General features: G+C 42.0%; 1 protein-coding gene across 1 annotated transcript in view; it reads right to left on the bottom strand.

Moving 5' to 3' along the window:
• Positions 1 to 1416: 1416 nt before the first annotated feature.
• Positions 1417 to 11199, bottom strand: part of ttc34 (tetratricopeptide repeat domain 34) — a 14383-nt gene continuing 4600 nt past the window's right edge. Inside the window, exons 5-7 of the mRNA XM_088330018.1 lie at positions 9264 to 9537; positions 7962 to 8176; positions 1417 to 3103 (exon numbers count right to left, since the gene is read on the bottom strand). Of these exons, the coding sequence (XP_088186144.1) occupies positions 2558 to 3103; positions 7962 to 8176; positions 9264 to 9537 (1035 nt within the window). The 3' untranslated portion in view covers positions 1417 to 2557. The remainder of the gene's footprint in view (positions 3104 to 7961; positions 8177 to 9263; positions 9538 to 11199) is intronic.

The raw sequence follows: 11199 nt of genomic DNA on the forward strand, positions 1-11199 counted from the left end.
TGTTTGTGGGTGAGTTTACATAAACACAGGTCCATTTTCTTTTGATCTTTTGAAATTGAGTTAGTGTTTCTAGTTCAGGGCAGCACGGCGGAGCAGTGGTTAGCGCGTGTGCTGCACAGTTCTGAGGTCATGAGATCAAACCTTCCTGTGTGGAGTTTGCATGTTCTCCCCGTGCTTGGGTGGGCTTCCTCTGGGCACTCCGGTTTCCTCCCACATTCCAAAAAACATGCATGTCAGGTTAATTGGCCGGTTCAAATTGTCCCTAGGTGTGAACGAGCGAGTTGTCTGTCTCTGTGTGCCCTGCGATTGGTTGGCAACCAGTTTAGGGTGTCCCCTGCCCACTGCCTGAAGATAGCTGGGATGGGCTCCAGCACCCCCGCGACCCTACTGAGGATAATAGATGGATGGATGGATGGATGTATCTAGTTAAGTAAAAAAAAATCATATGCAAAATTAGCTTAATTATTGGTGCTAGAGGCAGATCATTAAGCTCATTTTAGCTTTATTTTCAAAACTTTTACAATGTTTTGGACAACTTTTTTTTACGTTACTGTTCAGAAGTTTGGGGTTGCGTAGAAATTTCTATTCTTTGAGTTTGGTGAGTATACTGTATGTCTTTTTTCAAATAAAAATTATTCTAATCTTATCAATGTCTCAAATAAAATTTCTTTTTATTTTGCAACTTATTTGAAAAATGAAAACGTGTGACTTTTCAGGTAAAACACAAAATTGTCTGGGTGACTTTAATCTTTTGAACAGTGTTTGGCACTTTTTTTTGTAAATTGAGCTAAATTTTTTCCTCTTTTGGTGACAGTAAAACATGTTAAATGGTAAATGGTCTGCATTTATATAGCGCCTTTTCAAGTCAATGAAGACCTCCCAAAGCACTTTACAATGTTCTTCACACTTACCCATTCACACACACAGTCTCACACCAATAGCCATGCAAGGCGCTTACTTGCTTATTGGGGGCATTAGGGATTCATTTTCTTGCCCAAGGACACTTCAACATACGACAGGAAAATAATACCTGCCATGAGCAAAATTGCGAATAGAACAAAAACCTTTTTTTATTTCAGAGTATGAATTGGTCCATATGACAAAACAAGTGCCAGGTAAATCCAATCAATAAGTCATTCTCAAAAATAAGATGACAATGCAATAAAACCATGGCCTTATCCAGTGACGTGTTGTGACGTTCACGTGACGTGGGCAGTAAGATTTATAATTAAATTAACTTATATCGTATTCAGTGAGTGCAAGGAAGCAATATATAAACTGTAGCTTTAAACATGTTTTATTGTTTTACCACAACTTGTAAATGAAGTCCAAGCGCTGCCCCCGTTGAATAAAAGCATCAATACATGGGTAATACTCCATTATGAAAAAAAGTCCATGCAATGAGAAAAACAAATACTGGATGGCTTGATTTGCTGTGAGCCTGCTAATGTTATCACAAATTCTATTCCTTGGGGCTGAGGTGTGCGCCAAATCAGAATGCTTGGTCTCACTATCACTCCCTGACACGAGGAAAGAGAATTTTGTGCCTCACTCTGTATATGCAGACACTTAGCACAGTAATATGTTATGTACTAATATTCATAATCGGATGTTAAAAAAAAAGTAGTTAGATGACAAATAACTTTAACAATAAATAAACGTAACCATTTAATATATCGTTAATTTCATATTTTGGTGATGTGCCTCACCTGCGTCCCCTGACCCATGCTTGAACATTTCACTTCAGGTAGACTGCAAGCTTCCGAGTGATTAATATAATTCCACGGTCACACAAGAAAAGAACGTGACAGCCACAAATCATGGGCAGACGCAGAGCATCAGATTATCGTGAACGTTTTAGTATGGCACTTTAATTTACAGGATAATACACAATTTTTTGAGGGTGAGTTCTAAAAGTCACTGTGCTAAGTGACCAACCGTGTGGACTCCCTAGTTCAGTGGTTGGCAACCACCGGGCAGCACAGAAAGAAGTTTTATTATTTTTAACCTGTTGTTGTTTTACTGACATTGTAACATTTCAGACTGAACTCTAACCAGGGCTTTGAGTGTGATTCGCACGGGCGGGTGCAGCTACCTGCCGGGCGGTGAAACTCTCAGGTTGGAAATGAGTATTCCCGCCCACGGAAGATACAGTGAAGGCTGAATCAAACCAAACTTTTACACTTATACCCAATCAGCGTGGAGAATGTTCAACTACGTGATGCTAGAACGGTCGTAAACACTCTTGCTGCTATGGAAAAACTTTTGTCAATCGAGTTGGAGTATACACAGATCCTCAAGTCAGGAACATGTTCCTGAGATCACATACAACACCGACAAGCTTTTTGCGGGCTTGATTCATTTGGTGAGTTTCTATTTTTAATTACTTGGTACATCGATAGACGTGACATTTTGCGTTAAATGTCAAGACACCGACCAGTATGTTACTATTAGAACTGTGAAAAAACATTTTCCAAGCCGCCCTCCAGCCAAGTCGTGAAAATATTGTCAGACAATGAATCGGTCTGTAGTACAGAAAAGGTTGCCAAACACTGCATTAGTTGACATTACAAGAACCGACCATTTCACGTTTAACCTTTGCCTTTAGTCGACGCAGTTCCGTATTGTCAGTGTCCAAAACAAGACCGCACTCGATCAAGGTCCAAGCTTTACTCAGATGCTTCTCGCCGTATTGCTGCAGCGCACCCCTCAGAAAGCACTCTGCAACACGGACCCTTCCCAGTCCCTGGTCAAAGCACTGGATGCTGCGCTCCCTGTGGAGCTCAAGAGCCTTCCTGTAGTCATCCAGAGCTGGTCCTTCTCTGGAACACAGAAGGAGGCTTTGGCCACGGAGGCATAAATCCTCCGCCCAGAGTTGAGGATTTTCAGATGGACTGGCATCAGAACAGCCGTGCTTCTGAATGACTCCATCCAGGTCGGAAACGGTCCGCTCATGTGACCCCAGTCGTGCGAGGCAGGATGCACGCTGGCGGAGATATTGCAGTTTCTCTTTGTCTGCTGCTTGTACCGCCACCGTCAAAAGAGGAAGGGCCTGATCGCAGTGTCCATCTGAAGACAGGCTGCTGGCTTCCTTTGATGCTGCCTGCCATTGGAATGAGATATACTATAACAAAGCAGCCAAGCGTGAACTAAGACAAACAGTTTAAAGTAATGAAATATGGTAGTCCCTCGTTTTTCGCGGGTTGTGTTCCCAGAAAGACCAGCGGTGGGGAAAAGCTACAAAGTAGAAACCTTTGTTTTTTTACAATTACAGTGGTACCTCTTCCTACAATTTAAATTCCAGGAACGTAGCTCAAATTGCCCAGGTAACCAGCAAATTTTCCCCATATGATAATCAAAAACGAATTGGTTCACTCCCATCCTTCCAAAAGCATCCACGCAAACCCTAATGGCTATAAAGCACATCTTCCTGATCCCCTAAACACATTCAAATAGTGATTATACAATTAAAATACAGTAATACTGACTACATTAAGTTCTGCATGGACAATGTTGTTCCTATAAAGACTGTACGCTGCTATGCCAACAACAAGCCCTGGATCACGAGAGACATCAAGTGCCTTCTGAACCAAAAGAAGAGGGCCTTTAAAAATGGTGATCATCAGGAGCTAAAACGAGTACAGAAGGAGCTCAAAGTCCAGCTCCGGAAAGGGAAGGAGCAGTACAGGAGGAAGTTGGAGAAAAAGCTGCTGAACAACAACATGAAGGAGGTGTGGGAAGGGATGAAAACAATTACTGGCTGCAGCACCAAGCAGGGAGTGGCTGTGGATATAGATGTGGTGCGAGTCAACCAGTTGAACAACTTTTTCAACAGGTTTGACCACTCCGCCTCATCCTCACCCCTGAGTTGTGCAGCTGTCCTTCCCCCTCCCCCTCTGGACACTAGCATGGAAGACATCCCCCCACTAAAAATAACTTCAGCCCAGGTGTGTGGGGAGCTGAGAAGGCTACGAACCAGCAAGGCAGCTGGTCCGGATGGAATATCCCCCCGACTGCTGAAAGCCTGTGCGTCTGAGCTGGGAGACCCTCTACAGCGCATCTTCAACCTGAGCCTTGAACAGGGGAGGGTCCCTCAGCTGTGGAAAACATCCTGCATCATCCCAGTCCCAAAGAAATCAAGACCAGAGGAACTCAACGACTTCAGGCCAGTCGCCCTGACATCACATGTGATGAAGACCATGGAGCGGCTGCTGCTGCACCACCTGAGGCTACAGGTCCGTCACGCCATCGACCCACTGCAATTTGCTTACCAGGAGAAGGTGGGAGTGGAGGATGCTATATTATACATGTTACACCGATCCCTCTCTCACCTGGATAGGGCGAAGGGGGCTGTGAGGATTACATTTTTGGACTTCTCTAGTGCCTTCAATACCATACAGCCTCTGCTACTGAGTAGGAAATTGACAGAGATGGGAGTTAGCTCACACCTTGTAGAATGGATTACTGACTACCTGACAGGCAGACCGCAGTATGTGAAACAGGGGGGCTGTACATCGGACACCGTGGTTAGCAGCACAGGATCTCCGCAGGGGACCGTTCTCTCTCCGTTCCTATTCATTCTATATACATCGGACTTTAAGTACAACTCTGAGTCCTGCCATGTGCAAAAGTTTGCCGATGACACTGCGATCGTGGGATGTATCAGAAACGGGCAGGAGGAGGAGTACAGGAAATTGATTCAGGACTTTGTCCGATGGAGCGACGCAAACCACCTGCACCTAAACACCACCAAGACCAGAGAGATGGTGGTGGACTTCAGGAGAACCAGAACTCACCCGGTTCCTGTAACCATCAAGGGAGAATGTGTAGAATTTGTCCAGACCTACAAATACCTGGGTGTGCAGCTGGACAACAAACTGGACTGGACTGCCAACACAGAAGCTCTATGTAGGAAAGGGCAAAGCCGACTTTACTTCCTCAGAAGGCTGGCCTCCTTCAACATCTTCAAAAAGCTCCTGAAAATATTCTATGAGACAGTAGTGGCAAGCGCCCTCTTCTATGCGGCAGCGTGTTGGGGAGGCAGCGTCAAGAAGAAGGATGCCTCTCGTCTCAATAAACTGGCTAGGAAAGCGAGCTCTGTTGTGGGCAAAGAGCTGGACAGCCTAACAACAGCAGCTGAGAGACAGGCACTGAAAAAGCTGAGGTCAATCATGGACAATCCATCGCATCCGCTTCACAGCATTATCTCCGGACAGAAGAGCAGTTTCAGTGACAGACTGCTGTCACTGTCTTGTACTACGGACAGACTGAAGAGATCTTTTCTTCCTCATGCCATGAGGCTCTTTAACTCCACCCGGCAGAGTAAAGGCCCACATTAAACCACACCACCTACATTGGATCTTACTGCATTATGTGTTCTGTGTAGCACTATTTAGTTAATCTATATAACATGCTAAAGTGGGCATTTGCACGTCACACTGGGTATTTGTATATTGTTTTCTTTTGGCTTTATTATTGTATTGTTCTCAGCTCAGGGATGCTGCTGGAAATGTGAATTTCCCTTAGGGGATGAATAAAGTATCTATCTATCTATCTATCTATCTATCTATCTATCTATCTATCTATAAATAATATTAACTAAGTAAAATGAGAGTTTATTATGAGCATCGTAACGAATGTGTTCACACAACAAATGCGGAGGAAGAAGGGCTGGGGCAGTTGCAAGGAGGAGTGGTTGCATACCTGTCAACTTACACGTTTTCCCATATTTTATTCAATTTTTTTTAGCTTTTCAAACGGTGTATGCCACATATCATTTTTTTTTTCCAAAAGCCCAATCTCGTCTTGGCCATTTCCGCTCTAATGCCAATCATCTCGGTCACTCGTAACAGACAACAACATTAGTGTAGATTGCTAATATTGTCACGCTATACTACATAGTCTGTCTTGCTGGGAGTAGGTGCTGCATTGTGTTTGTAAGGTTTATTATCGCTTAACAAGGAGGCTTTGCAATATTTTACAAGGGGAGCAATTGGCGGAGGGTGACTAGTAAGAGATCGAAATCCGTACTCACCAGCATTGCCGTTTTTTGCGTTAGACTACAACTTTTCTCCCTTTAAAAACCCCTACCGATTTTGTTTAAAAATCGACCATTTTTTAAACTTCAAGAACAACAAAAACATTTTTGACTATAGACGTGCATTTTAGTCTACAGCTACCTTATCTTGAAGTGAGACTATAAACCACTCTAACGGTTGCATTAGATTACCGTTTTCATAAAGGTTTGATGCTTACAGTTTTAAACAAGCACGTTTTTTTTTTTAATATATATTCTGGAGATGGATTGTGTTTTGTGTGTAAAAATAAAGTGCATGATAGAATCTACCACTTATTAATGTCAAAAGTTTGGCATGTATGCACACCAAGTTTTTATTAAGGGGAGATAACTTTTTTTACCAGTAGATAGATAGATAGATACTTAATTCATCCCCGTAGGGAAATTTACACTTCCAGCAGTCTACCCCGTTATTTATTAACAGATTAACATGAGTATCAGACACTGGTATTGGTTGGGTATAGCTCTAAAAAAAAGAGGGGTATCAAACATCCCTAAACCATTTGGTTATTTGTATATTTACATTACAGTGAATTATCTCAACAAATGTGGTAATGGTTATAAATGCTTCCTAGAAAAAAATATTACAACTATATTCTCTTTCTTTCATTTTTATATTTTAATTCCAAAACAACTAAAATGGACAAGGGGAAGCTTATGTGTTACAGTGTAAAAAAGAGCCTAAAGCTTAGACAAACATCTAGAAAAAATTAAAAAAGTTCTGGAAAAGGGTTCCAAAGGTGATCTATAAATATCATTATGATAAAGCAGAAATTGAATTTCACTGCCAAAAAACATCCCTTTAATTCCTGATTTAAAAAAAACAAGTCTTCATCATTCTTGAATCTATTTCTGAAGATTTTGCACGTAAAAACAAGTACCGTATTTTCCGCACAATAAGGCGCACCTAAAAGCCTTTATTTTTTTCAAAAACTGACCATGCGCCTTATAATACTGTGCGCCTTATATATGGATCAATATTAAGTCGCAAAGTCTTGCAACTAAGGCAAGCAGCCGCCGACTAGATTTTCCCCCGAAGGCGAAGTCGTCCGCGGTGTATGCTGGGATACATATGCCAGCGTTTCATGTGTCAATCATCATTTGAATCGATCACTATTGGCTAAAGTTATTTGGAGGTAAAGGAGGCGGATCCTTTTTATCATTTACAGGCTTGCATAGGCTAAAGGGGCAAAATAAAGCCTGCAATTGGCCGAAAAAGATGATTGTGACTAGCATGTTTGGTTGTCTATGGCATAGAGAAAACATGTTTTACTATTCTGTATTTGTAAATATTTTACTCTCCTGGATTTACTACACTCACGGATATAAGAGGACCATGGTTGCACATTATTATTGAACGCAACGACTTCGGTGAGCGACTCCGGCTATATATTTTCCCAGTATCTTGTTTCAGAGTGATCTCGATGTTTCTGTGATGGGTCTTTTTTTAAATCAAACTAAATTCCAAGTGTTTATTGTCATATGCACAGTAAAGTTGCGAGCGAAAAATAAAATAGAAACAAAGGAATGGTTGGCATTTCTTGAATCCTAAGACTTTAACCTTCCGAATGATATTTGGAACGATGCATTTGAGTGACATCGTACAGACACTGTTTCCGTATATGTCTGAGACACGTATTTGCTTCTTTGCAGGCTTTTGGAATGTTAAGGGGGTAATAAGTTTGACTGAACTATCTGACTGTTTTGTCGACGTTCCCATTGTAGCGCCTTATAATCCGGTGCGCCTTATGTATGGAAGATATAGGACCAAAAACTATTTTTTGGGGGTGCGCCCTATAACCCGGTGCGCCCTATAGTGCGGAAAATACGGTATGTACTGTTGACAATTCTGAAAGGTTTTTGCTGATGAAAGAAAAGGACGCACCTTGGCTAAGTGTTTCCTCTGACTGGGTGGGATAAGAGTTAGCAAGAGATTCAAACAAGGCAGCTCTTCCTCAGCAAGTTTGGAGAGTCTACGAGCTGCACTGCAATAATTGTGCTGACAAGCCTCCATTACACCTGCCCTGGCCTGGGCTGCAGCATCTTTCAGCTCCTTGCCGAAAACTTGTCTCAGGTGAACACCTGCTGCTTTCACTTCCCCTGAAGCACATTAAATATCAGCCCAAACCGGTAAAATATTGCCTTGACATATTATTAATAACAATGAAAATACATTTTATTTTAAAGTGCCTTTCAACACCAAAGGTAGCACCTAATATAAAACAGTGACTACAATAAATAAAAAAAATAAAAACATATAACAGTAAAAGATGGAAAGAGAGTACAGTGAGATAGAGTGAATGATAATTGGGCCAGGGAAGTGTGGCAATATGTAGGAGGAGTGGAAAGAAATATTACATTTCTAAAAGATATTGCCTAGGGCAGGGACGTCAAACTCTGTTTGGCTCTGGGGCTGGATGCAGACTTTCTGTTCCCAGGCGGACCGGATCAGTAGCCTACCCGGCATATCATAATCACGGATTAAAAGGGATTTTTCTAAGTACGACACATTCTTTAACAAACAATGGGGGAAAACGGATTATTATTTTGGCAGTGAATGTGTTAACTGGTTAATTTCAAGAATTGTGTTAAGCCAGTTTTACACCTGAACCAGCTCACCACGCTAAGTTTGAGTTTGTAATTTTTGCCTTAAATGTCATACTGGTTGGAAATAAATAAAAAATAGACTGAAAATTAAAGTTAAATAGTGCACGACTTCAGTTTATTTACACATTTACACCCTATAGTTGCTAGAGTGAGCATTTATTTTTAAAATAATATTCATAAAAGTGACTGAATGAGTCGCATATTTTAAATACTTATAAGTGAATGACAAGCCCATTAAAGTCATCCAACGTGCCAAGTCTGTATGTTTGGAACGCCTGGGGAAGGAGGTACGTTATGAAGAGTAGGGGCCCCAGAACAGAGCCCTGGGGCACACTTCTGGTAAGTGGAGAGGGGTCGGAGAAAAAGGACTTGAGTTGTATGAATTGAGGTGTTCTGTGATGTAGGAATGTAACCATTGGAGGGGGGTGTGGGTGAAGTTTAATGAGAAGCGTCTACTGACAAGGATTGGGTGAAGAAATGGTTTTAAAGGCGGTGCTCAGGTCGAGGAGGAAGAGAACGGAAGTGAACCAGAGTCCGCTGCAGTGATGAGATTATTAATGATCAATTCGAAAAGATTCACCTTTGGCTAAAAGTATGTCAATGCAGAGGATGTGCCATTTGGTGGCAGAGCTATCACTCCTGGTCAGATAATCACAGATAACTGAAGCCTCTTTGAGCCGATCCTCGTGGCAGGGGACAGCATTGGCCAAAAGGACGTCTGACAGGATGCCCCTGCATATGTCGTGCATCCAATCACACAGCTGCCTGCGTGATCTGTCTTTGAGTGATAGGAGTTCTTTGGTGACCTCGTCAGGGTTTATCTTCAGTGCCGACAGGATGTCATTTGTGCATTCCTGCAGTAGGAAGAAAGTCGAAGATTAAATTTATAGCCTGGAAGCTACAGTTTAGGGGGAAATCAATTTTTTGTGTTTTATTTATTTAAAAACTATATAATTGACACAAATTTTTCAAAGCACATTTCAGGATTCAACAACGAAAAGATGTAACAGGTTAATATTTTAGTAGGCACTTAAAATATGGAGATGAGACATCAATGCATTTTGAACTTGCAAAGTGAAGACTAAAAAAGTGTCAAGATACAAAATTCCAAATCTGTATGAAACGCCCTCCCCTGATCCTTTTCTTTAGATTAATCTCCCAGGTTACAAAAGCAGATCCACCGTAAAGGTTGTGAAATTCAAAGAACAGCAACATTATTAGCCAATAGTTACAATGATGTAGGCAACATAACAAACAACGGTGAGAAATAATAGTCAAAATAACGAACTGAAAACATATGCAATCTGCTTTGCAGGCGTCCAATATTTAAAAAAGAATCATTTTGTCAAATTGAAATACCAAATTACCAAATACTGTGACTTTTTTCTGGAACTCACCACCAAAAGGGCACTTGTTTACAAATAAAAACTAAGGTGAAAAACACATTCAATTCATTTTTCCCATAAAAATTAAATATTTAAAAATCTTACTAATGAAATAACATGTTTGTCCTGCTTTACACAAACCCCTTAAAATAATAACATAATAATAACACACAGATAATGATTTTGCTGAGTCATTCGACACATACTGGTGGAGAATTTACAAGTCAACTACGCGAAGTTGTAAATCTGCCAACACAGATCGATTGTCATTTCATTGTTAAATATTTTTTTATCAAATTACGTTCATGTAATTATTATTATGGTGGCATGCACCTGGGTGGTTGGCGCAAAGCCCCACAGCTCAGAGGTCCAGGGTTTGATTCCAGCTACCGCGGCCTCCCTGTGTGGAGTTCGCATGTTTTCCCCGTGCCTGCGTGGGTTTCCTCCCACATTCCAAAAACATGCATATCAGGTTAATTGGCCGGTCCAAATTGTCCCTAGGTGTGAATGAGCGAGTGTGTTGTATGTCCTTGTGTGCCCTGCGACTCGCTGGCAACCAGTTCAGGGTGTTCCCTGCCCACTGGCGAAGACGGCCGGGATGGGCTCCAGGACCCCCTGTGACCCTAGTGAGGATAAGCGGTGCAGAAAATGAATGGATGGATGGATAATTATTATTTATGTAATGTGTATTATAGCACGGCGGCGCAGTGGTTAGCGCATGTGGGGCACAGTTCTGAGGTCGTGGGAACCTCCTGCGTGGGTTCAAATCCAGCTACCGGCCTTACTGTGCGGAGTTTGTATGTTCTCCCCATGCTTGCATGGATTTACTCCGGGCACTCCCGTCTCCTCCCACATTCCAAAGACATGCATTTCAGGTGAATTGGCCGGGCCAAATTGTCCCTAGGTGTGACTGAGCGAGTGAGTTGTCTGTCCCCGTGTGCCCTGCAATTGGCTGGCAACCAGTTCAGGGTGTCCCCTGCCCACTGCCCGGAGATGACTGGGATGGGCTCCAGCCCCCCCGCGACCCTGATAAGGATAAGCGGTACAGCTAATGAGATGAGATGAGGTGTATTGTATATGTGACCACCAATAATTTCCTGTTTTAAAATATAAAATAAATATAAATTATGG

Source organism: Urocampus carinirostris, chromosome 3 (genome assembly GCF_059441175.1).
Source record: "Urocampus carinirostris isolate Australia breed hairy pipefish chromosome 3, RoL_Ucar_1.0, whole genome shotgun sequence".
Classification (NCBI taxonomy): domain Eukaryota; kingdom Metazoa; phylum Chordata; class Actinopteri; order Syngnathiformes; family Syngnathidae; genus Urocampus; species Urocampus carinirostris.